The sequence below is a fragment of the Blennius ocellaris genome (assembly GCF_963422515.1).
Source record: "Blennius ocellaris genome assembly, chromosome: 13".
Classification (NCBI taxonomy): Eukaryota; Metazoa; Chordata; class Actinopteri; order Blenniiformes; family Blenniidae; genus Blennius; species Blennius ocellaris.
The window spans coordinates 12917959-12945929 of record NC_137662.1 but is presented as its reverse complement, the minus strand read 5'-3'; the positions used below and the strand labels follow the sequence as shown (position 1 = coordinate 12945929).

General features: G+C 40.1%; 1 protein-coding gene across 1 annotated transcript; it reads right to left on the bottom strand.

Moving 5' to 3' along the window:
- Positions 1-191: 191 nt before the first annotated feature.
- On the bottom strand, positions 192-27788 carry prim2 (DNA primase subunit 2). The gene is made up of 14 exons (XM_080508054.1): positions 27708-27788; positions 26507-26656; positions 26306-26427; positions 25738-25832; positions 25509-25629; positions 24559-24654; positions 21597-21734; positions 16853-16920; positions 15066-15138; positions 14657-14842; positions 4801-4927; positions 4555-4637; positions 2747-2815; positions 192-701 (listed from the first exon to the last, which is right to left on the bottom strand). The coding sequence occupies exons 2-14, from the start codon at positions 26649-26651 to the stop codon at positions 474-476; spliced, it is 1551 nt and encodes a 516-aa protein (XP_080364180.1). The 5' UTR covers positions 26652-26656; positions 27708-27788; the 3' UTR covers positions 192-473.
- Positions 27789-27971: the final 183 nt, after the last annotated feature.

The following is a 27971-nucleotide window of genomic DNA, read 5'->3' as shown; positions in this document are numbered from 1 at the left end:
ATACAACTGTGGAAATTGTTTATTTTCATCCATCCTCCTGCCACCATTCATTCATGCCGCTGCCAGCAAATACAATGACATTGTTTCCGAGACAGCTGGGAAATGTTCTAGTCATCAAGCCCAAAAACTACGGTCCTGCCAAAGCTCTGTGCACCATGACTGGGTGCTGGCCATCCGAGTTCAGACCGGAGTCAAAACAAAGAAACTCGGAGAGAAAGGTTAAAAGGTTTTTTTAAAAAGTGACCAAAAATGCAACAACATTGAAAGAGAACTCAACATTGGTGTGATACCGAGGTGAGAAGTATTCAGGTGAAAGCTCACAACAATCAACTAAAGCTTAAATCACATATTTATTGCAGATATGAAACAGATTTCACATGACAAGGACTGAGTCAAACTATGCAACTCAAGCCCCTGTTCAGAAGACATTTCTATTGTATGAAAAAAACCAAAACAAAACTAAAAACCTCCCATTAGGGGTCTTGAAAGAAAGAGTCCAGGTCCTCTGTCATCTCGGCTAAATGCTGGGAGGGTTTTGCCGTGGCCTCTCGGGCTGTGCCAGATCCTTTAGTGGAAACGTTTTCCTGTGACCTCTGGGCGCCGTCCATCTCTCGCTTTATGTCCTTGCCAGAACCCAAAAGTTTCTGGCTTTCCATAAAGTACAGGTTGGGGTGATTGAGCGAGAAAGTGGTGTCTTCAACCTGCTCAGAACCAACAACACAAACAAAGCAAAAAAAACACAAGAGAAGGAAGGTCAGCAGGAAATAAGAGAGGCAATTATTAGATTTTAATGCCCTGACTGATCATTTAGTGTCTCTCCTTTGAAGACGGAGTGGGATTGGTTTACTATTGTAACAACAATCAACCGATTTATTATCATTAATGAGGACAGCAAGCCACATTAGCAAGCTAAATCTGCAGCTAACTATTCCATCAGAGTCCAGTGAAAAGACGAAATGCCCTTTTAGGAAGTGAAATGTCGAAATCACTCACGATGAGTAAAAACCCATGAATCAATTAACAGATGGCGTTCATGTGCTCTTTCTGTGACCTTTACCATAATTTTTAAACAAATCATTAATTGTGATAGATGTTTTCGAAACCTCGCTCTCATTGAAGAAGTGAATAATTAAACAGGCTTTAATAAGACGGCGTCAAAAGCTTGAAGAAACGCTTCACTTTTCATATCGACTTGTTCAAGTTTTAAAGAAAAAGATTCTGTAAAATATTGAAAATTGGGCACTCAAAGGACAATCAGGAGGGATTTCATGCTTCCAATCAGTGCAATGGAGTCTGCGGGGGCCAGGCAGCAGCGGCTTCTGGGCCCGCTGAGATTTCTGGATTCACAAAGCGAATCCACACTCACACAGAACATGTTGTGCAAGATCGCCACTTATATCAGCTGTGGGCATCAAAAAACTTAGAATTCAGGGTGTATTTATTATCCTGCAGGGCAAACGGATTCATTTTTACACATGGCTGCGAAACACAACATCTTTGTTTTTTAATCAATTGCTGAATTAATGTTCATGTTGCAACTGTGGGCAAACAAACGGCGCAGAAATGATTCATAAAGCTTGGATGGTGAAGGTTGTAGCCCTGGGTTACATCTGTAAGGTCTCAGTGGAGCAGATGTTCACTAGAAACCAGGGAGAAACTAAAATGTAGGCGCAACCGACGAGGACCGACAGACCATCATGAAGTGTGAAATTTTCAAATGTACCTCAGGCTCCGTTGGACTGATTTAGAATGTGGTGAAAACTCAAATAACTCTAAATTGTTCTTTTGTAAAAATAATATAACCTAAATTAGGATAAAATCTCCTGATACACTCCTACATTATTAGTGTGGTGCAAAAATGTGTTGTGTTATAATGGTAATATACAACAAATACAAAATATAATATCAAACTATTGCGTATAAACATTGTGAAATTGGATTAAGTCACCCTCATTACACTGCAAATTATTTGGCACACACCAAAACTTATTATTTTACAGCATAATGTAAGATTTAACATCAGGTCAAAATTACTTGCTGCATAGAAGGATTTTAAAGTAATTTTCTTCTCAGTTTGAGAGTTTATATCTTATATATATGCTACCAAGGCAAGCTGGTGTAAAAACTGGAGCGTTTGCATGTGTTTCGTCTCCATTAGGACGTCTTAAGGTGTCAAATATGAGATGAGCCCATTTTTGAAGAAGAAGAAAAAAAAAAGCTTTTATATTCATATATCTGAACCAATCCAGCAGTGAATATGCTTTATGCTATTAAAATGTTAAAATGACAAAAAGTGCACATAATTGTATATCCCGACAAAATATATTTACAAAACGAGACATCTACCTCTTTTATTCTAGATGTTTAACAGGTGTAAATGTGGTTTAAAGAGAGAAAGTTCAGCTGACGATCATCTCTGGAAAACATCTGTGCGCGAGCTAAACTGTGCTGAACGACCCGCGTCTGCCTCGGGTGGAAACGCGCCGTCACTTTCGGGCCCTGCTTCTTAGAGGATGATGACTCAGGCATCCGCAGTAAAACAGATTAAATTAAACAAGTATCCACGGGGGACAAAACAAATCACAATGCTATAATAAACCTATAAAGATTAAGTGGCTATGACAGCCGGTTAATGATGGAGAGGATGACTGTTCTGGGTGTTTGGCGAGCCTTCACGCAACGAGGCGCTAACTCCCGCCTCCGACACAGGTAGTCCCCCTCTCGTGACCGGCGTGTGTGCACTCACATTGTGTGTCAGCTCAAAGTATTTCTGGCACGCCAGCTGGTAGTGCATTCCTTTTACGAGCTCCAGGATCTGGAAGAGTATGGGGTAGAAAAAAGAAAAAGAAGGGTAAACTTTTCCATGTTAAGATGATTTACAGAGGATACCGACAACAGTGTGAGCTGCTGTCGCAGCCCTCCACTGCAAACTGTTTTAATTGGCTGCTGGTCAATTACCCACACAAACACACCCCATAAATCATAATGACAGCAGAGAATGCATCCTTCAGGAATTCTTTGCAGAAGTGATAAAAACAGGGCACATACTTTTTTTTCCCCTACCCCAAGTTGATTAACATATTCGTGCCCTGAGCCAACTCTGTAGAATTACCACAGGCGAAAGATCAAACTTCCGGGTCTTCTGATACATCTCAATTTTGAGAATGTCTTATTTATTCCCCTTCTTGAAGCTCTGCAGAGTTCTAACGAGAAAGTGCGAGCGGCCCGGGTTTTTACTGGGTCACATGAGGGCTCCCAAAATCGAGCTGTAAAAATCGCTGTGGCACGAGTGTGACTGCACACTCAGGGTGAGCGACCTGCTGAAAAGTAAATCCGGGTTCTTCACAGCATTTTGCCCAGAACAACTCTTCTGAGGACGCCTGCATATGCTCCCTTCATTATTTCCCGGCTCCCCGAAGGGCTGCCTCCAGCGTGATGCTGCCACAAGCATGCTCAATGCCACGGCTGGTGTTGGATCAGCGAGAAACTTTGTGACTGACGAGCTGCAGCTTTTAGGTTTGTGCCGTGGAATACTCGGGGAAAATATGCAAAAAAGTCACCGAATAGAAAAAAAAAGCTGTAATGTCAGTCTTATATCCTCGCTTTCTTGTGCAAAACAGCATGTTTTGCCTGCGTGCTTTTCTCCTTGCACTCAAGTTTCCTCCCACGGTCCAAATACATGCAGTCAGTTTGACCTGTTGACCTACAGTCACCTCAGCTGGGATCGGCTCCAGCACACAGACAGAAAGTTCAATAAAGCCGTTTCCTGGACATAAGATGGATGTACGTACAGACAGTGGCCTGATTAGTGTAAAGACACAACACCCCTGACAGCCTGTGTAGCATATTCTACAGAGGAACAGAGTTGTACACATAAACCATATTCCAACTTTAGAATGAAGGACATTTTGTGGCTTATTCCAGAGACATCATCCTGACGATACTTAAGTTCATGCAGAAGTCCATTCTTGCCTATTAATCACTGTTTACATGTTCTTTCTTGTGTTGTGGTCAACTGTGTAGTTTGAATAGAAAACCAAATAAAAACTGGCTGACTGACTCATTTCTGACACGAGTCTGCAGTTTTCTTGGGGTGAGCACGATGACACGAACATTTAAAGTTTGGCCATGTTAGTATTATATAAAGGCAGCGTTGGAGTATTATTATGATTCAAACTTTGAGTACCATCAGCTGTATATCATGTTGCCTGCTTGACAAAGATCCAACAACAAACTGAACTTTCTGCTCGTATCTCCACAGCAAACAACTGCTTGACCACATCTGAGACCTACTGCTCCCAGCCACTGATGAAACAGTGAGAACCAACATTTGCTGGTTTCCAGATTCATTTTTTCATTTTATTTGACACAAATTGGATAACCCTGCTGGCAAAATAAAGTTTTATTTGCCGAGTTCTGTGACGTTGGAGGGGGGGGGGGGGGGGTAAAAAAAAATGGAACACACTAGCCATCCTCAGTCAGGAGGAGATAATGGTGGCTGGAGGGCTGCTGGCCCTATTTGACAGAGCAAAACCTGGGCGGGGCGGAACCCACCTGATGGATTCCACTGGGAGACACCTTGTAGAACTGAAGCTTCTGCTTCAGCAGCTCTGGGTCGCTGTGACGGAATGGACAACCTGAGAAAAAAAAAGATGTGTACATAAATAAAGAGAAAACGATAGGAGGATGAGAGCATGAGAAAATGAAGGTTTTCTAACTGTAACAGACTAAGCACTTTAAACTAGAAAACCTGATTACAATCAGATGGGTAATGGCTTCCTCAAACAGATGCCAACTCACCATGATGATCGCCTTGGCTGGGTGGGTTTGATAAAATCACCTTCATGCAACTGTAGGGGGTGTAGTCTGTCCGCTTGCCTTCTTTGCCAAACATGTGGCGGACGCTGTAGGCATATGCTTTGTCAAACTACAGAGAGAGACGAGGAGGAAGAGGAAGAGAAGGCATTAGTGAGGATGGGAGTGCAAGAGCAACAAGGTTGGGGTGAAAAGAGACATCGTCATACATCATGTCAGTTTTGACAGGGCGTTTTCCTCCATGAAATATAGAGCTATTAGAGGGAACCTGCTGTAGAGGTGTCGCCACACTCGAGATGGCTGAATTACGGATACCGTAGCGCGGCCATCCTTCTCCATGCTTTTGGCCGTTCTCCAACGTGGCGCTCTGACACGACATGGCGAGCGTGTTTTAAATCACAGAAATTCTGACACGGCGCTCGACTATTCAGCGTGACAGGACCGGCGTCACCGTGCAGATCAGCGAGGGGCTGCACGGTGGAGGCGCTATCCAGCGGGTGTCACCGTTTGTTGCTTTGCTCTACAGGAGAAAGAAATCTCAAGTCTTCTATAATGTGACACCCTCTGTGAATCCAAATGGCCCACGGCTATTATGCACCATCATTTCCCGATATTTCAAGGAAAGGCAAGGAACATTTATTTATAGACCACTATTCAAACACAAGGCAATTCACAGTACTTAGAAATACTTAAAAAGCTTTACAAAGATATACATTCAATACTGCTCGTGTTGAAACACTACAGGCGACGTAATATAAAGTAACCTGATTAACAATTCAGCTCGTAAAATCAGCGGAAAACTGCTCAACAAATATATTGTTGCTCAATTAATTTTTTGGGTCGTGTTTCTAAAGAGGCACGGTTCTGATGTGACATTTTTAAATGTGAATCTTCCTTGGTTTCCTTAAGTCCTCAATCACAACACACTACGGTTGGTTGGAAAGCTAAAGGACTGCATTTTGAGCTTTCAGAGTTTGAATAGTGGAGAAAAATGTGACACGATTAATCGATAGGAGGGAAAAACAGTAACTGCAACCAAAGTTTAGAAGTTTGAGAAGTGAGACACTTTCCATCAAACTTCAAGATGTGTGAAAATTGTGTGTTTACTGTGAGGCTCTTCTTTAACAACCTCAAGTTTAACCACACGTGTCGCCATCCGTGGCTCATCGAGTGCAGGACTAAATTTTTCTGATTGGTCGTTTTTGAATTGGAACCAGTTTCCACTCAATTTGTGCTTCATGTGAAGGGAATCGGGTTTTTTTGTTAATTGCTTTTTTTTTTTAACAGCATTTAATTTATTCACAAAAATGTTATTAATCATTTGATCTGGGTTTTTTTGTGTGACTCTTCCATCCGATTTAACTTTACCACCCACATGTAATCATCCCCTCTCCCATTCGTGGGCTATAACAACTGGGGGCTCGTCCGGGATCGTAAAGATGAAATAAGGCTCAGCTTTATGGGGCAATTAGTTTGTTACAGGTAGATTTTGTCAGATTTCTTTGATGAGTATTTAACTGTTCAGTCTCGTGGCTGCAGTACCCCTATTTTTAACTATTTCCACCAGGCTGCAATGCCTCAAGCGTTTTCAAAGACAGCAGGTGACATGTTGGTTCAAACTGGTTGAGACAGAACAATTTTTCCTGAAAAACAGTAGTTTTGCCCTGAGAGAGGTGTTACAGCTGCACAGGCTGTCTGTTTCTCTCTGTGGCACCTGTTACTTCTTTCTGCGGGTAACCCTGGAGACGTGATACATATTGGCGACAACTGCAAACACCTTTGCATGTTCATGAAGCGTAAAACCAAATCTGCACATTTTGAAGTGCACAGTTGCAACACTTAAACAGATCCTCGGAAATACCAAAGGACTTGTGCCAATCAGTTTGAATTTAGCCCAGCCAGCCCAGATTAGGTGTGAAAAGAGGATGTTTGATTATTTTGTGCGTCTGCTTGCCTTGTTATATACTGGATGTGGTTTGGTTTCACCATGACAGCCGTCTGAAGGTCTTGCTCAGGTACCCCCAGTGCATATTTTTGGGGAATGTGGGAGGAAACCCGAGTACCCGGAGGAAACCCACGCACACACATGGAGAACATGCAAACTGCACACATATTTGAATCCACGACCTTCTTGCTGTGAGGCGAGAGCGCCGACTGTTCTGCCACTGTGTGGCCTAATGACAATCTGTTTGCTTGTTGTTCTCTCCTTTTGAAAAGCTCAATTCAAAATAATGGCTTCGCAGAACAAAATTGTTACCTGCTATCAGAAGATTATATTAAATTGCTGTAGTATTAACAGCTGAACATAGGCATTGAGAACAAGGTCTTCAAACAAGCCTGTACATCTTTTATTGTACAACTGAATGTTCTGACTGACTTTCAGGTGTGACACGCGCTGTGGATTTAGGCAGAAAGATCCTGTTTGAATCTCATTAGAAATGTCTGTGGCATGTATACCGAGTTTAATATTCTGGAAAACTATGCAGGCCACAGATTTAATGTGTGCAAAAGCCTCCCCAAACACAATACATCAAAGTCAAGGACACTGGTGAACTGAATAAATAAACTTTCAGGTGGCAGACTTCTACAAACCTTCACGTCATCTTCCATTCGCTTGCAAACCAAAATCCTGAACACACTTCAGATTGGGGGGGGGGGGATTGGAAATAATCTTTTGCAGCGGATTTCCTCTTATTGTGCAATGATTCTTCCTGGTCATTAAAATGCATTACGGTGACCCTGCCTCTAAAAATCTAAATCGTAAAATATACAGAGTGCTCTAACAGTGGAAGAATACAATCAGCATGACTGCACTCATCATTGCGCATTAATGTTGCAATAAAACCTTTGAACTTGCTAATGTGACAAGCAGCAGCGGCAATTTAAGGAGCTATAAAACCCTCTTTAAGTACAATAAATCAGATATTAATTATGCAGTGCGTCAAACATTTCCAGGACCTAGTTTCTGATTTAGGACCCCTTTACTCAATTAAAACAAAACTTGGATCTCCGGCGGCACTTAAGTGTGTTTAATATGTATTATGTGAAAAAATGTAGATGTTAAAAAAAAAAAAAAAAAAAAGGAGAGCTTTTTGAAGTAAAAATGATTCATGGAGTTGAGGTGATGTGACATTAAACTTTTAACTCATCTGGGTGACATTGAGGTTCAAGTACGTAGAATAAAAATGCAATTTCAAGTCAATATATTACAAGATGCCTGTTTATTTGATGTATCGAATTTAAAAACAAACACCCTATCTATCAAACATTTAAATTAAAGCATCTGTGGTTAAATAGTCTTTTTCTTATATGCAGCTTGTCATTCAGCTTGTTCTAAATTTACTCCAAAAATAAAAGTCCTCTTAATATGATGCTAAATTTTCTTATAATCGCCAACTGTGTCCCTCCACTTCAGATAATCCGGAATATATCCCAATCCAGCTGACCCCCTAAATGAGCAAATTCAGAGCGGGGAGATTAAACACATGCACAAAAGATGCATTAAAGGAGGCGAGCCACAGCTCTTTTATTACATATCTTGGCTCGTGGGGCACCATCAGTGTAACATCCCCCCACACTCGAGGACACATTCACAAAAACCTGCGGCGGTGGAGACATGGAAATAGGACACAATCAAAGGGATTATGTATCTGTGTGAGTGTGAGTAAACTTGGCATGGCTTCTTAGACTCGGTCCATAGTGAATGGTGTGCCTGTAGCTTCAATCCGCCGTCTTATGTGTAATACCATTAAAGTACTTCGCTTTTAAAGTGCACAACAGGCCTTGTCACGTCGTTAAGGAAAACAATAAGAAACTGTGAAAGACCTCCAGCTCACATGAGTTAAGAAGTTTGATGCTGCCGGAAGAGGCAAATGATCTAAAATCAATTCACTTACACATGAAAATCACGTTTAACTTAAAAACAAAATAAACACTGTGCCAGGAAGCCACTAAAAACGTTGATGTAAAGACAGCAATGTGTCTATTCTAAAAAAAAAAAAAAAAAACGCTCATCAGGATGGGTTATTTTTCTCGATGCCAGTCTGCACCACACATTTAAGTCCAATAAATGAATTTGTGTTTTATTCATGAGAAAGTCCACTTAACTGCCATGCAGCCGCCGGCCACTAGCGAGCGCTACAGAGCCACCACACAGTGTTTGAGGAAACTTTAAGTGACACAAAGAGGAAAAAGAAAAACCACAAAGACATAACTGCAGCGATTGTTCTCAGACTGTACCCGCCCCCCATTAATAGGCATTAATGGAATATGTTGAGCCTGAAAACATCGTGTTATGTTTGGAATATTTCTGAGATTTCTGTTTATTTTTCTCCCGGTCTTACCTCAAATATTAATTTAATTGACAAAGAAATGAGTTGCCAGGGACAAATCTACTTCTTAGTGAACCGTAATTAAATTTCATATTTTAATGAATTTTCTGTGCTTCTATATATGTAATATTTGTTTTCAGTATTGTTTGCTGCCGTCTTTCAGTGCGGAGTAGAATTTATTTCACGCTGCATTGTGTCATCTAATCTCTTAATCGCAATGTGTTTCTTTTAATTGCTTTGATAGTTTGGAAACCATTGTGTTTGTTTTCCCTGCTTTTATTCATTTCTCACCAATGTTTTGTCTCTTCAGGGCGACTGTGGTAAACATGCAATATTCTAACAAAACAATTGAAGACACTAAGTTTTACCATGACATTATCATGGTAACTGACAGCTTCCAATATTCAATATGGTATAGATTTGTTTTTAATGCATGGGCTCTTAGTGCAACATGTAAGCAGAGAAAACAATATTGAATGCACTCATCAGGCTGCCTCTTTCAGGGTCCTGGTATGATTCATTCAGCTCATTTTCCCCGTGTCATGGATAGTTGACACTTGAACAGCAGGAATTCATTGTGGATTTTATGTATCATACCTGTGCTTTCCGACAACAACTCATCTGCAGTGCGAAACACCGCAGGACAATTTCCTGCAAAAGTGTGCTCATAGAATCAGTCTGAGCAGGAAAACTGAGTCCAAGTCCGAACATTAGGACACTATAAAGTGACATAATTTGTTCTAGACCGGGATTGAGGTTTGTCGAGTTTCTGATAAAGCATTTCCTGAGGGCAAGAGGTAGTTTAATTTTGTAGGCTGAAGATGTCCCACTACATTCTGATCCTACTATCACCTTGAACATTATTGCCTCATATTCTAACTTTCTGAAAAAGCAGTTAGAAAAAAGTTCTAATAATTAAAAAAAATAATGATGGGGTTTTTTTCAGCTTTTTTTTTTGAAGCAATGAAGCAGCTTGAGGCGTCTTTCAAACGCACCGAAAATATCAGCGATAAAAATAACAGTGTACATTTGCAGCCAGTCTCGACCAGCTCTTAATAACATAAAGCGTCAACTGAGTCTTCCAATGCATTACCTTTAATGCGAAAAACGGGGTCACTTAATGGAAACTAATTAACCTCAAGTTAACATCTGTAAAACAAGAAGTTTTTGAAGCAGCCCTACCCAGAGGCAATACGACGCGCTGAAACGTGGTGCAAACAGACACTCCTTCAAATGAATGGGATATCGTGCGTGGCAAGAAAAATGGATGGATCACGTTGATTTCATCTATTTTCGCTCTCCTTCTCGTCTAATATTACATCGCCTCTTCCTCCAGGCCTCCCTTTCGGCATCGCTGCCTCCCATCTTTTTCTCGGTGCCTGTCGCATACTAATGAGCCGGCTTTGTGCAGCCTGCCACCAAGTGCAGTTCCCGACACAACACATACATCACTGTGAGCGTTGCGATGTGGTCAGCGCCGTTCTTCTGCCTCTGCCGCACATGAACCAGGCATTGTGCAGAGTCCATCGCACGTTCTCCGGGGGCTTGCACGTGGGAACTGGAGCCACCTCAGAAGTGTTGCGCCAAAGAGGACTGGAAAGTGAATCGTGAGTCCTGTGCCTGCCATCGGCGTCTCACTGAGAGCCAGTATCGCTTATGAAGACATTAAACAAGGAAGGCAGGAATGACAAACACGTCTATGGTGCTGCTGGACACTTTACATGTGTCCCTGACAGCCGTTGTACTTTTTGTAAGAATCAAAAAAAAAAAAGATGGGGAAAAGTTTATTCGACTCAAGAACCATACATTTTGAACCAAGTTCTGGTGTGGGTTAATTTATCACATGAAAAAAAGTATACAAACCTTGATAAATTAGGCAACTTAGCAGCACCAATGTATTCTAAGTGTAGAGAAAACCTTTCCCTCCCAGTTCATCGTTTTTCTTCATTCAGTGTAAACAGAAAAAATATTTTACTGAGAAACTTTTGGTGTTTAGTTCACCAGCAGCCCAATATCTGAAGGAGACCGTCTCAGACAAAAGATGAGTAATTGTGACAATATCTTATATGGTGGCTTAAAGTCTGCGGACGTGTGTTGGAAAGTAATCCAGATTCGGGAAAGGTCGAGGTCACGGCCACACAACCTGACAGCCTGAGATCATTTTCTGAAAGTGTCAGACATTTAATTTCCACCACCTCACTGTGAGTGATCCTTTGCTTCACCGGCAAACTTTTTCAGTCTGTGACATCAAAATATATACTTTGAGTATATTCGGCGATGGCTTGACATAAGGGACACAGGAGTATGAAGGTAATGCTCATGTTGTGCATTGTTGGGTTTGAAGATGAAGTTTTGCCAAAGGGCACCATGTTAGGATGAGGTTTCGGCAAATCATTTTAGACAGGATAATCTGCCTGAAATGAATGTGACCACACAGATTTAGAGTGTCTGTCCTGCTGCTCCCTTACCACAGGGCTCTTAAATCGCAACCTAAACTATAGACTTTGGAAGATTTTAAACCTGAACCCCTGCAACATCCAGGATTTGAACTTGTGTACCCCATAGTCAAAGTCAAAATCTGGTCATCTATCATAAACTAGCTCTGGGAGTTTTCACTTTCATTCCTTCAAGGCAAAATATTGTTGATTTTGGGCTGATGATGCCTCCTTCACATCTCAGATTATCAATGCTACCTTATGATTTCCTCTATTTTCCTGAATCACATTTACCTCATTATATTGCAAGTGTATCTCTTTGATTGCAAATTCGGATTGGTTTATTTCTTAATCACACAATGTTGCTCTTGTGCAAGAAGTGCAGCAATGGTGCAAACCTTACGAGCAATTGTCTGTTTTCCAAATCGCCAAAACACAAGGGACGGTTTTGTGTCTTTGTGCATCCAAGTCTGGTAGGGGCGCTTTAATGTTTCTGCTCATTACTACTGAAACTGTGGCACCAGCAGGGCACGCAGCCTTCAGATATTCCCACATGCCCGGACACTTTGTATGGCTGATGCAAAACATGACCCAGACTGGAAAGAGTGCACACTACCTGGGGAAACATGGCAGTGAGCCACTACTACAAATCATCATTCAAAGAAAATACTGCTCAGGGCTCATCTTTACGCATAGCAACACTATGCCGGTGGATGAAGAGTCTGGATCCAAACAACAGGTCATAACAACATCTTTACCTTGCAATAATGTGATGGAAGCCCAGAGAACAGGAATCATTTTCACATTTTAAGACATTTAACTTAAGTATTTCAAATCCAGCTTCAAAAGACACACAAGTCAATCATCATTCGTATTGATTATTGGCCTGTCAATCCAACAACCAATTAATCATCTTAATAGATGTCTCATCACACACTGGGGGCAGCAGCACATGCTGGGTAATGCTCATGTTACGCCAGTGATCCTACCTTTAAACTCAAGAAAAACGTTTAATATTTTCTTTTGCTTGAATATCGCTGTTGGTTGTTTTATCGCTTTTGCCAGGAAATTTACAAAAACCAGATCTGGTAGTTTTAAGACTAATACTTTTTATCATCAGCTGTTCCTCCTATACGACTTGAAGCTCATTTTTACTTTAATGAATGTTCTTTAAGAGGCATCTGGACGAGCATCTCTTAAGTGTTTACACTGAGGAAAAACAGCACGACATAAAAATCACAGTGAAGTCTGAATCAGCCCTCTCTCACTTCTCAGATAAAGCACAGCGACCCTTAACAGTCTTCAGTGGATGCTCTCCGGTCATATCTGCAGAAGCAAATCGATACGAGCCATTCAAAACTTATTTTCCTGACAGTCAATAAGGAAATGCATTAACACTTCCAGAGCAGACCAGCCAATTTAAGGTGTACACAAACTCACTGCCAGAACAGCAGCTGTGTGATGACTTTCCTGAGGAATCTTAACTTCCTTCCTGCAGCTGTTGCTACAAAATAAAAAAATACAAAAAAAAAGATTCGGGTTCGAAGCGAGTCCACTATTGTTCCTAATGAATTTGTGTTTCACATATTACAACGGTGCTAAGCATTTTCTCTCTACGAGATTGTGCTGCATGAAATGCTGTTTGTTCTCTCTGAACTGTTTCATTATGCGGTGCCTCTTCCTCACATTAGGACTAGTGTTTCCCTTCATGCAGAACATTTTTTAAATGTCTTCACTGTTTCTCTGTTGCTCATTTAGACGCATAATAACCAAACTCATCATCACTTACGTCTCCGTAAGCCCTCTCACTGTGCCGGCACGTAATGACACCGCTAAACATTCATGCTTTGATGACAAATACTTAATCACCTGTTTGAATATTTATCAGCACTGACGACTCAATGAGTGTGAAGTTTACACAGTGAATAAAAAAAACTCACCGAGTGAGCGGTGGGCTGTAGATTTATTGGGCTGAAGAAATTTTGGTTTACAGCTTAATGTTTTTTTTTTTTTATTTCTGTTGCCATGATCCATACATCCATCTATCTTCTATAGCATCCAATTCAGGCTCCTGGGCAGATGGAGCCAATCCCAGCTGCTTTTATGGCAAAGACAATAGGCCAGTTCACACCTGGTGTTAATATGAGTTTCGGTCAGATCACATGGGTCATTCTCTTGAATGAAAACGCGTATTTTCCTGCAACGCCACCGTCACGGCTAATGTAGTTTACGCTACAAAAGCCTACGTGGTCAGATGCTCTCCGACGACCTCAGGGTGTGGATTGAATGAAAGTGCTTTGCTGCCTGTTCAAAACTCGTCTTTAGGGCTCGTCACATGTGATCGGATCACCCGAAGCACATGAAAACACCAGGTGTAAACGGGCCCAATAAGTCCTGTAAGTTTCAAACACATGGTCCGTATGCTGACACTGCATCGTGACATAATTCGATAAAACATACATGACTTTTTCAAGAAAACTACCTGTTACTGTAAATATATACAAGCAGCTGTGACCTTTGTGTGAGCATAACTGCCTCGCCATGAAAACATGCATGCAGAAGAGGGAACACCAAAATAAGTTGAGATAAATACAATACCAGATCAGGTGAGATCAGAATGTGTTATTACATTTAAAATGGTTCATGTTTTGCTCCTTTGTGGAAAAAAACTAGTTTGATAGATTCTTTAGAATATAGTTGCAGTGCAACTGACGGAAAGATGGGAGTGGCGGATATTTGATGGTGTTTGTTATGTGCACAGCAGATAAACAGAAAGGTTATGCCGTATGAAAATCTTCTTACGCCTCATCTTACAGCATGCAACAGATGTAAAAGATAAATGTTCCAGCAGGATGCAGAAGTAAAAAAAACTGGTAGAAAAATATCACTATAATAGCAGTTAAAGCAATGCAAAAAGAAGATATGGTGAGAAAATGCCAATTTCTAAACGAGTTCACTCAATTTGGGTGTCACTGAACGTTACTTGTATTCAGACAATACTATGCTTTTACACTGTCGGTCCCGTTGGGTTAACACTGGGCTGGATGTGGCTGATGAAGAGCGAGTCTACGTTACCTTGTCTGCATCCACTTTGCCTCTGATGAACTCGGACCTCCAGAACTGCAGCGCCTGCTCCAGAGAGAGGCCGATGCCTTTGAGGAACAGACCGTACTGCATCCGGCCTCCATGACGGAGGTGGTGGTTGTCCCGTAACGCCTGGTGAAGCTGCCTCATGCACAGCGGGAACGACTTTCCTGCAAGCTGCACGCAGTCTGTCGTTAACGCCGTGAAATACCTGGTGTGTAACTTGGCTGTCTGGACCTCATGTTAAACATTATGTAACTGTGTCGGAGTGGTGGTAATAACTTCTTTCTCTTTCCTCTAGATCAGCAAAGTTATTTGACAAACCCAATTTCTCTTCTTTTGCACGGTCCATTTCTAGACAGAAAGGTCACTTTATGAATAAGTGGTTAGCGAAACGTACTGAATCAATTTGCTCCAGGGAGATCTTCCCAACGTTCTTCTGGATGCTGTAATCCTGTCCCACATAAGCATGGCTGAAAAAAAAAAAAAGAGGACGGATATAAAAATCATCAGGCCTACAACAAATAACAGTTATTTATGTAACATTATTATGCAGTGTTAGAAGCAAACAGGGACACCATGAAACCTGATTGAATGATCTAATAGAAAACAAGATGAAGTCGAAACTTTAAATGAATGCAATAAAGAAAGTGAACATCAAAAGTCAAACATGTCCTGTAACCCACAGACCGACTTAAACTTGCAATAAGACTCTTTGTGTTCGATTTTTAATGACATTAGCAACCCATTGATCCCCTAGCGGCGGTGCTTTAACGTGGCTTTGTGTTTACGCTCCTCCATAAAGATTACCGACCTGCCCACTAATACTCAACGACAAAGAAGCCTCATCCCGTCTTCCTCCCTTCGTTCATGTTTTCACTTTGATCTGAGGATAAAGAAACGCCCTCACTGTGTTCCGACACCACTCAACTCCGTTGTTATTAAGCTGGCTATTAATGCAACCTTTTCCTCTTGAGATTCCCTTTTAATATCATGGTACTATTCATGTTATAATGGAGGGATTTTGTATTCACGAAAACCTGATCTGCTCTGGGTTATATTGAGGTATTAGGTTAAATGATACTGATTTTATTCTGGAACTTTGCATTTCTTATCGTTTCTGTTAATCCAACATTCATACATTGGTGAAAAGTTGTCATTTGTTCTGCTGCTGTGTGCACTGGTAAAGCAGCTTTTACTTCCAAACTGCCTGGAATCACCTGGTTGATGCTTTTAAATAGAAAAGGCTGTGTTTAAGCAATAACCTTGTACAAATACAACTAGTGCAAGTATGTGCAGTGCTTTTAATAAGTCATACTTAAGATCCTTTTTAATAAATAATGATTAATGTAGCAGGATAGTGGTGGTCAGTAGCATGTGCCATGTGTTTTAGAGAACTTAAGTGAGAAATCCATCTGATTTTTAAGCTAGAAATATGATGATGATCAGTCCAATCTTTTTCATTAAGTGAAAAAAGCACATTTCAGGTACAAGTAAAAATAATGCCACCATGTGCACTTTATTTGAATTTAACCATAGAGGTGACAGTCAGAATTGTCGAAATTTGTTGTGCATTTAACATTTGATCCATTATATTTAGCTAGATTTCTGCAATATTTGTTCAAACCAAACTATGTTGTGCTATTGTGCTTCAAACAGATCATTGACTGGGCAATATTTCCTGAGCACAATGTTTGAATATCTTTCTTTAAAAATAGCCAAACACTACAAAACTCTTATTTTTTTTAAGATCATTACATAGAAAACATAACACGAACACAAAATTAACAACTTTTGGCATTTCAGTTGATTAAAGGAAATAGTGAGCTTTTTAATATGTTGGTAAATAACAAAGAAAACATGTTGGCAGCACTGCAGCTCTACATTGACAATATTATGGAAAAATCAGTCCAGCTCTCAGATCATAGCACAAGCTTATACTCTACGTCAAAAACAATTCCTCTGTGAAATAAATTCATTGGAACTAATAACTGAGATAGTTAGGAGAGAACAACATTAGACGTTGGAGATTAGTTGGAATGCACCAAAGGAGCATAAAGACTGGGAAGACTCAGACCAGACACACGCCTCCAAAAGGTCTCTGGTGCCAAAGATTAATCCTGCGAGACATCTTTTTTAGTAGAATCCCAGCAAAATGGCAGCAAAGTTATTAATCCTGGTGCTTACCTGAGGTGGTTAAGGAGCGGCTGGAGCCGTTCATCAGAATGCACCGCTGGCAGCGAGCGAGCCGTCAACTGCAGGAGACATGGGCATCACATGAGTAATGGCAAATAGCCTCTGTCAAAGCATTAAAACTGAGCAACACCTCCGATTTCACTCAGACATTTTCACATAAAACTAATTAAAAGTCCAAGCTTTTCACACACGCGTGTTATCCAGGTTGATCTGAAGGCATGTAAACAACTCAAGACATACCTGTAATTAATCAACATGTCAGAGGCTCAGTTGACATATAAAACGCACACACATTTATCAGTTTCCTGTTAAGGTCTGCTGCAGCTGTTTAAAGGCAGTGGTGGAATAGAGGTGAGAGAAGCGGGAGTTCATAGGTTTGAATATCACAGCTGATGTGTCACCACTGTGGCTCGGGAAAAAAAAACAAACCCTTGACCCCCATTAGCCCCCTGGAGCACCGTTGTGTCAATGCACCGCCGCATCCTAGAAAGAGGATTGGTCAATGTGGGGGGAAAATAATTTCTCCAATAAGGTTTGATTTGTTTATTAGTTATTAAATTAGTACATCTGCAGGGACCTTGTAGCAATAAACCATCAGCATGGTGTATAAACGTGTGTGAAGGCTCTTGCAGGTAAAATTAGGCTGATATAATGCTCTGACTGACACCAGTAATTTACACATTTTGACAACAGAACAGTCACGTGATCAATAACAAGCAGCATCTACTCCGATTTAGCTGTCAGTCTGCACACTCTCATTGTTGTCTGTAAAACATGCTTTACAGACATGTAATTTCACAACGTTCCAACCAATCCCAGGTTTGCTTTAGACACTCTCTGGGAAACAAAAGGAATGTCTTGTGGACTATTTGCGAAAATGAGCATCAAACCAATAACTGGAGTCCTATGGAGAAACAGCGTTCACTTTCATACCTTTTTAATGACACGTTTTGTGTGATGCCCCCACGCCATCCCCAGTGAAAACAGAATAACCATTAGAGAGGCACGATGGCACAGTTACAAGAAAAATAGTTTGGCGCATTATTCCATTCCAACAGTTAGTGGTCCGGATAATTGCTTGGAAATAGAAGAGTGGCAGAAATGGACCAAGTTGTTTTGTTTTATTTGTGTTTTGCTTTGTAATTGGCAAAAGCCAGTCCTGTTGTGTGATGGGAGACATTTATTGGGTATATTGGGAACATTTTGGATATTAAGTCAGCATTATCTGAAATAAAATGACAAATCAAACTTCAAGCAACATGACAAATACACAGAATTAGTGCAAAGATTACCGGGAAGCAATACAATTCCACTAAAGAGGAATAAGATGAGCATAAACCAACAGCATTAAGTTCAAGTAAAATCTGAGCTTGGAAATCCACGTCTAAAGAAAACCTTACCACACATTACAGTTTGCCTGAATTCAGTTTGAAACGAGTCGTTTGGCTTGCTAATAAACATTTTATCCGACGAGCTAAATGAAACCCACTGAATCTAAAACACAGATCAGCACCATGGAAAACACACAAGCTACATTCACATGACTTCCAATTGAGAGATCAGATTGTCCCGTTGACATGGACACTGAATGTCGTGATCAGATCATCATGCAGGTTCATATACAACAAGACTACTGTCGTGTTTTGATTCTGCGGTTTTTCTGCAACATTGTGTGTGTAGAGTCACACGGTGACGTGTGCACAAAGCTCCGAATGTGGGAAGCTGATGGGTTCTGAGATAGGGACGACCTAATCACATACAGCTGTTTATTTGGATTGGCTTTTAATCAAATTACTTATTGTCCATGTAATTGCAGCTGGTGACAGAAAGGGATCGCTCACAAAAGGACGCAACATAACCACTGACGCCGTTTGTTCAAAATACTAAATAGTTTTCAGTCCACAGAGAAACAAACACCAATTTTAGCAGATATTGAAGCGCCTGCGGTGTCTTTTAATGGAGGGTTTCAGAGTTGCTTTTGCAGAGTTTGCGAGAAAAATGTATTAAGAGGATTAAGTGGGTCAGTGATTCACTGCAACACACAATACAGACAGCATATATCCTTGTACATGCACATCTAATAAAACCGATGACAAGGTTAGATATCATCACATACTTTATCGGTGCCAACATTAATGTGGTAGCATTGTTTGCCATTCAGACCCTGTGAATCACTTGAATTAGAATAACAACTAGGAGTTTTAACAAATATCTGACCAGTGCAAAAGTTATGTGAAGTCAGTTTTTGGATTGAATCTCGTTTAAAAACCCAAACGTTCACATTTGCCTCTCACATTTGTTTGCTGGGTTTTTATCTGAGATTCAAACAGTTTAAGGTTAAAACTTCAGAAGTAGCATCATTCAAACAAAATTAAGCAAAATAAAACATTATTATTCATAATAAGTTATGACTGACCTTAGTATTAGTATAGTATTATCCATTTTCAAAAATTGGAAATGAGGGAAATTAAAAAAAATCCCTACTGCTACAGTTCATTTGAAAGCTTCAAGTCTGCTTTAATTATGCAAGTATATTTCACAATTAAAACATTTTTCTCACATGCATTGATTATTATTGAATCCTAAGATGTTGATAAGTTGATCTTGTGCCAAAAATGTGTATTTCTACAGAGTCCAGGATTTATGTAATAGATAACAATCTTACATGAAGATCGATAAACACCAAGTGATAATCATTATTGACTATTTCTGTTAGTCTGAAAAGGAGCCAACTATTTCTCGGTAATAAAATCTAACTATTTATTCATTGTTCATATTTGTTAACTTTAATGTCTGAATATGTATTTCATTGGCATATTTATTATTTCAGCATGAATAGCAGAACTAAAATGTCGATATAAAATAAGAAACACTGTTTGCATTTGTGCTTTTTTTTAATGAGAGCAATTTGTAATAAAAAATACATTTAACTCCTTTCTCTTGCAACATAAACTTATATTTACTGTGATACATCAGGCTTCTTGCACAAGAGTCATGCTTAAAACCATTTTTGAAATTAAACCTTCATAAAAAATCTGTCTCCACTATTTAAAATTAAAAATAACAATATATAACCCAAAAAATGCTTCTTTTAGTTTTGGTTTGGTCATTTTTAATTCAGCTATGTTGGAAATTCAGTTTAATTTCCATGAGCTTTAACACTGAACAATAACAGTAATTCTGAAGGCTATACACCAGTGTTTTTCAACCACTGTGCCGCGGCACACTGGTGTTCCGCGAGATATAGTCAGGTGTGCCGTGGGAAAGTATCCAATTTCACGTTTATTTCTAAAAAATATTTGCTCTCACATCCGCTGTCAGCTGTGAGAGCAGTGTGTTGAAGAGTAATCATGTATAAATACTCTTCGTCAATAGATGGCAGCACATAAATTTGCCAGTGAAATCGAAACTTAACAGGCGTCAGTCTCGTTAATCTCCACCACTTGCGCTGCTCCCATCTTGTATCAAAGCACTGTGTCAGTGGCAGTGATGGAGAAGTTTTTGAAAAGGAAGAATGTGAACCAGGATCTCAGCTCTTCATCCATCAGGCCCAGTTTTCACACTGAGTGAGTAAAAATTTTAAAAAAATGAAATTGGGAAATACTTTTTTTCTGTATTTATTTGATTCCTGTTGATAAAACGTTGATGAGAATGACTTTATATTGTTAATAGAGGCTACAGAGTTTCACATTTTAACATTTTCGGGTGCTGGTGTGCCTCGAGATTTCTCCAAACAAAAAAGTGTGTCTTGGCTCAAAAAAGGTTGAAAAACACTGCTATACACTATAAAGTCAACTTGTATTACAAGATATGAACCAAAACAGGATAAAGCTTCAGAAATGGACACCTTCACTGTTTCCTGTCTCAGACTCTCTCCTCTATAAGCTATATTTATATTTAGTGCGTGTTAGGATATATAGATTTTATTTCTAGAACAAACACACATTAATTAAATCACTTCAACTTGCAGCCAAGAAACAAGTAGAATCAAATGAGAAAGATGGTGGTTTCAGTACAAACTGGAACACTCTGCAGCTCTTAAAACTGGCAGACTTTTGTTTGGTTTTTTTAGTATTTTAATTTCCTCTCCTTCTTCCTTTGTAAGTCACTGTAAATCAGCTCTATTGTAGATTTCTTGCACCTCATTAAATGAATGAGCCTATTCATAAAGCAGCAGCACTGCCTTTGGTTGTTCCTCAGTCAGGACTCTTCGCCACAATAAAAATTAATTTTGGTTGTCTCCTTTCATACATTAAGAAGAGAGTTCCCAAAACATTTAGCCGCGGGTTCCTCGGGGGCATTCAAAGCGATGCACACAAGCATTGTCGCATCCTCCTCTCCACGGCCTTTAAAACAAACATCATGCCTGTGGGGGAAAAATGCTTTTTCCTACTTGTCCCCAATCAACCCCGCAGACATTTCATGCCACGTGTGCATGTTTATTCCTGTCTTTTCAACCCTGTGTTACAGCCATTTCCTTCAGGCCAATGAAGGCAACAGCTGCAATTTAGTCTTTTGCCTTATTAAACTGGAAATTTCTGTACACATCGTGTGTGTCAAAATTAAGTACATGTATGGACCGAGCAGCGACACATGTACAATTTAATATAGAGTAAAAATGTGTGGGAGACAGTCAGAATTTAGAGGAATTGTCCTTTTTGTTTTGTTTTATACTGAAAAGAAATGTACGTTCTCATCTGACAGCCACTGTAAAGCAGTGAAAGGTTGCACTTACAGCCAGAGCTTTGGAGAGCTTCGTGCGGAAGTCATTCAGAACAATGGTGACGATGTCCTGGTGGGGGATGTACACGTAGCCTGCTTTGAGGTACACCTTCCTCAAACGCACCACATCCAGAGCATCCTGAAAGGGAACCTGAAAAGCAAAAAAGAAAGCAGTCAGGATGCAAATAACAGACATTGACGGCGTCAAATGTGATCCCAAGATTGACACTTTTTCTTGTAAAGCAAATATGATTACTGCATTTCTCTCAATCACCAAGCCAGCCGGCAGCGTGCGTCATTATGCTAACTCAATTACAAAACTCTAGCATTTTCCATTTCCTTCTCATTTAAAAATCGGAACGTAAATCCACTCCCTCGCTGGAAGTCAATCAGCAACTTATTTTCGAGTCAATCCGTTTTTTACGCAAATGGTAAGAATGTTTAGATCTGAAGATTTTCACTGAAAGTACACACATGTATCGGCTGACTCTGAAACACAAATTTGATCAGTTCAGCAGGTGTGTGCTACATCAGATTTGATGCCAGGCAGAGCAGGACTTTCTCCTTGTGCTATACAATATTTCTCAGGCAAGCAGAGATGTTCTACGTTAGTATAGCTAAAGCTTTTGCAAAAAATAATATGCATGCGAGTCTCCATGCACCTCGTTTTCTGTTTGGACAAGAAATTGTCATCATTCTGGATTGTGACCCTTTTTTGGCAGAAGAGCTTCCATGGTCCAGAGCCACGAGCAACTAAGCAACTGGGATGTAGATCATCACCTTCAAATCCTGAAATTAGTTTTCTCTGCAGGATGGTGGGTCTCTTCTTTCAAACTCAAAAGACTCCAAATCAAGCCACTACTTCTCCACATTGAAAGAAGCCAGTTGAGGTTCTTTCGGCATCTGATTACGATGCCCACCTTGTTGGAAGTTGGAGGAAGTTGAGGGAGAAACAGGATGTCTGGACTTCTCAGCTCTCCATACTCCCACCGCAACCTTTTAGGTACAATAATTTTACAGCTTTGAACAGTGTGGCTGTGGGTGAAAACAAAATGTCAATAAATCTGTATATTTGGAGCAAAGACATCTCATTTGTTATTTGTATATAGCTAATCGGGTACGTTTCTACTACTGTATGCTCAAGTTGGTCATAGCCATTTTTTTAATTTACAACATTGTAAAAGGTTAAGAGTACCACTTGTCTAAAACAACAAGAAACATACGGGGCCACAAGGCCACACAGGTTAGACAAGAGTGTTTTAGATGAAGTAGCTTTGATCAGCGTGTAGTTTTTTCTCCTCTTGTATCGCCGTTAGTTTTATAAAGTTGCCTTCGTGATTTTATTAACTTTCTGCATGTGATGGCATTAAAGTTCGAGACAAATTCCCCCCCCCCCCCCCCCCGAGTTACAAAAAAGTGTATCTTATCTAAAACATCACTTAACAATATAATTATCAATCCAATTCTTTAGTTGGAAGGTAAAGTGCTCACATGCAGAATAGTAATTCCAAATTAAGACGAAATCTCCAGAAAGTTAATGTAAAGTGCCTCGGGGAAGAACACTTGCTCATTTACTTCGTATCAGCAGATGCTCTGATGATATTTGAGAAGATATCAGCTACAGGAGGAGAAGTGAGGAAATCAAGCTGGTAAAATAGCACCTCAAACAACCCAGTCTATTGGGCAGATACAGTCTGAGACGAGAAGGGTGGACTGTGCTGAGGTCTTCAGGGGTGCACAGACACTTCCTTCTATGAAACATTGGTGGCAGCAGCCATCTTTTCCGGGAGCGTTGTGCTGGGCGAGCAGCATCTCGCCAGCTGACAGGAAGTGACTTGACTAACTGATGATGAAGGCCAGCTCTGTCCTGGGACGCTCCCGAGACTCGGTTGGGGGGACGTGGGAGAGGAGGATAATTGCTGAGCTGTCACCCCTGTTGGCCGATGAGTCCCACACCCCCTGCAGGGTACTGACAACACCAGAAAGCTCCTCTGGCGACAACCTGCTCCTTCTGTAGATCGCTCTCCCTTTCTACTGTTTGACCCAACAATCGACGGCGCTCCCAGGAGACGCCTCCTGCCCTCCCCACACTGAGAGTCTGACTACTCCGTCTCACACCTCTCTCTTCATGCTTTACCTTCAAACCCATGTATTTATGTGTATTCTCACAAATGAACTATACTTGTAGGTGTGTGTGCTTGCAAATTTACAAACACTTGAGGTACCTTATTTATGCAACACACTGATTAAGTCAACACAATAAATACTTAAATAGATGTCATTGAGGGAGAAAATGTGACGTGAACCTCAAGTCAAACATGCAGATCATCTGATAGCAAACTAAACACTGTAAATATTCTGCAAATGCCAAAATTGTTGTAGCATAAACATTAGTTGAGAACCAAAAGTGTAATTTACCAAACACACTTACAGCAAACGGACTTATATTGTAGAGAAGTTTTGCTTTTTTACTCACACTTTAGAGCATGATTCCTTAACAAAAGTAAAAGTATTATGCTGGGAAGAAGCATCCCCCGACCCCGTGATTACTCCTGCCACCGCTGAAGCCCTATGGCCAACACAGCCAGTCGAAGTGAGGAAATTACAATTTGATCTATTTGTTTTGTTTTTTAACACTTATTTCCAACCAAAGACTGAGTGACTGATACCAATTCAAATGTCCCCATTTCCTTTTCAGAAGAACAAAAGCAGTACCCATTCTACAATCAATGCTGCAAATGATCTCCATTGCTGCATGAGGTGGTCGACAGATGGTTCCAGATCATCATAGCCGCTATTCATCAGGTTGTAAAGACATGAATCTGCTGCTCTGGCCAAAACACTTAGTTACCATGTCAAGACATGTTGCTTTTTCAACACATTATGTGAGCTCTCCAGGGAAATAAACTCCATATTACATCTTCCCGGAACTTAACATGTTTAGAGATCTCAATGGAAAGCGATGAGTAACTCACTTTGTAGAAGTCCTGATCTTCCACGGTGATCCCACTGACGGCGGCACTGGAGCTGACAAGTTTATCCTGCAGAGCTTTCTTCTCCTCGACACTGATCTGAAAGTTATTGATGAGTTTCAGTGAGGCGCTACGAAGGGTGAGCATGGAGGTTCACCGAAACCAGACATCATTTATCTACATGAATGTACTATGTGTCGTCCCACAGCAATCTAAAGAGTTTTTCCTTTCCAAGATATTCACAGCTATTATTAAAAAAAAAAACTGCACTGCTTCCAATAGTGCAGACGGCTCGGAAAACATACCATTAAGCAGAACTGAAACTAAACTGTGTGAATTTACCGACTAATTAGCTGTGATTGAGATTACCGAGATTATCTGCATTTATTAAATCAATCATCAAATATTGTTTGTTCATGAATAAATATTGCTTCTCAAATTAAGGCGCCTGAGCTTTCATAGCACCTGTTAGTGATCAAACACCGCCATCTAGTGAAAATACAGCTCAACGAAAGGGATGTGGAAGAGTTCACACTTCTACATACTCATTTTCTCAAAAGTGTTGTTTAATGGTTCCCTTTTAATAATTAAATATTATTACATTAATGCATATACCTCCTAAACATATATGGCATTACTGGATATTATTTGTGTTGACATAAAATCTAAACAAAAACAAATGTGTCTGGAGCTACAAAACATATTTATCCTAAAATATGTCTATCTCTTATCTTTATCTTAAAATGAAGAAAACACATCTCATAAAGCTCCATATTCAAGTTGGAATCTCAGGTAGCCAACTGCAATTACGAAGAGTAAATAAAATATTACATTTTGATCAGGTCAGTTGGTTAAAAGTTTTTTTTTAATAGGTGTTTAGTGGTTTAAGCTGTTTAATCTTTGTTTTGAATATTAAATGAGAGAGCAAAATCTAACTGGTTTTTATATCTCACCGTGTCATATTGCAGATTATTCCTGTGGAGAAATTCCATCTTTTGTTTTGAATTCAGCTCAGAGAAGCGGTGGCGGAAAAGATCAATTTCCTGTTGTATGAACCAACGCCTCAGATCCTCCCTTTAAGACATCACAGGAAAGCTTTTGATGATCTGAGTATTCAACATCTGCACTTGAAGCCTCATATATCAGGAGCCATTCTTAAAAACTAGAAAAACACACACTCACGTTTGGCAGTAGGCAAGTCTGAGGATGAAGTGTGAGATGTGATCCTTTCTCCGTTTGTCATGCTCGCTCAGTCCAGTCTGAGGCTTTCTGTCATCCTTAATAAAATAAAAACATTTAACACCACAATCAAGCTCAGTGATACCGAGAGGTATAAGATAAGATTGTAAAGTGAGTTTAGAGACCATTAAATCAAGAAAAGTGTGTCTTATAAATAGTTTACCATTCACAGTACATGTATGACATTTATTAACAACTTCAGAATGAATATTTTGCATAGTAGGACAATAAGAAAACATTGGGGGTTCAGCTATGTCCAAGCAAATGTTTACCTTTTCACTGATGAAAAGAAATATGATCAAAAGAAATAGGTGGAGAATAAAATTTCCCAGATTAATTTCATTAAACCACATATGCACATATGAGCAATGCTGTATAACTATAAATACACTTGTGTATAATAAAACTTACAAATATTAAATTCTACTGTATTTTAATGCATATGGAAAAACATGCAGGAAAGTGGCACTGGTCAGTGAACAAAGAAATTATCAAAACATTTAACACTGACCATGCTCCCAGTCTCTGGTCTGTAGGGAAAGTTCAGGGATTTGGACTCGTTGACCAATTTATTTGCGTACTGCTCGGACAGTTTGACGTAGCTCACTCCTAAAGTTTCAACAGTCTTCAGCACTGCAGGAGGAACAAGAAGAGAGATGATCAGAATAAGCAGTCTATTCACCCAAAGTGAGGTATGAAACCGTTGTCTTACACTTCAGTCGGTCCACTGCAAACGCCTCAAACTCGGAGAGAGAGATGTTTTCAAGAGGAGGCTGTCCGTAGAACTGCAGAGGCTGAGCGTAGAGCTCGGTCTGAGGGTTGACGGCCAACTTCCTTCTTCTGCCAGAGAATAGCATGGTGCCTGATGGTAGGAGAAATCAAACACTTTACATATTGCTCACAGCAATATAGTGAGTGATGAACCATTCATATAAAATAGAACAACTAATTCATCATTTTAAGACTGCACAGAGAGGTACAGACCAGTACACACTTCATCACAAGTATACAGAAAGAGGTAAGTAACAATTTAAATGTTTATGAACTTATTTAGAGGAGATCTGATGAGAGAACCAGTTTAGTCTGACAAGTCAGGAAAGACAACAAAGCAGCATTTTAAAGTGACCTTAACTTGCAGGTTGCAATATATTTTGTTAGAAATTAAGCAAGCTAGTAATCTATTAAGTGATTTACACTTATATATTTAGCCATAAACGTAATGTTATTGCCCCTACGGAGTCCTCATCTGAACATCCTTGGCTCTGGTTGTGATTACATGAGGAGACAGAAGAATGTGGGGCATCCACAGGAGACATGTTCGGAGATCTTTCTGAAAAGTGTTTCCTCAACCTATTTGGGATGCAATGGATGCCCCCACTGAATACTGGCTTCTTTAGGGTGCAGTCAACGCCACATGTGTTAAGTGATCCAAACTCACTATTAATAAAGTGCCTGTATCTTGATGGGGATCTCTATTTCACTCTATAAACTATTCGTATCACACACTCACGACGACACGCATCTATAACAGGGAAGCAAATAGAAGGACAATCATTGTTGTGGGGAAATATTTTCAACTCGTTACAAAGCACAAAACCCTGCATTGGCGTGTACAGGAGGAAGATAACTGGTGTGGTCTGATGAAAATAGTTTGTACTCGTATGAACGTAAAGCAGCTTAATAGCGTATCGGAGGTAGAGTTACTTGTCAACAAGACAAGGTAGATCAACAGACAATATTGATCATTAGCACAATCATTAGCACAATATCGACCATTAGCACAAGTATATTTGGCGACATGAGACAAATATACGTGATAGCAGGTGGTTAGCTCCCTTTTAGCGTTCAGGTGAGTTGACAACTACAACAAGCCGAAGACTTACTACACCATATTAATGAAATCCTACATTTACCTGAGAAAATAGGAAGATGGAGCTGAGTAGAGCGACCTGATGTCAGTCCCGCCAAACGAAGTGGGTTGTTCAACAAACGCGGGTAAATGATGACGACAGAAGGCAACCCGGAAGAGAAGCGTCGACGTCAATTAGGGTGCGCTTGTTTCGTGCTTCTTTCGACTCAAATTAAACCAAATAACAATCTAAACGTAGAAACAGTATGGTAGCCATTCACGCATACACACAAACAAAATAAAAATGCGGATTACTCAAAGGTTAAAT

Coding starts and splice junctions, on each gene's coding strand:
- prim2 (XM_080508054.1), bottom strand. CDS start 26,651: ATGCTATTCTCTGGCAGAAGAAGGAAGTTGGCCGTCAACCCTCAGACC. Junction 25,833..26,305: donor GACCAGAGACTGGGAGCATG/GTCAGTGTTAAA, acceptor TATTTTATTAAG/GATGACAGAAAGCCTCAGAC. Junction 25,630..25,737: donor AGACTTGCCTACTGCCAAAC/GTGAGTGTGTGT, acceptor GATGTCTTAAAG/GGAGGATCTGAGGCGTTGGT.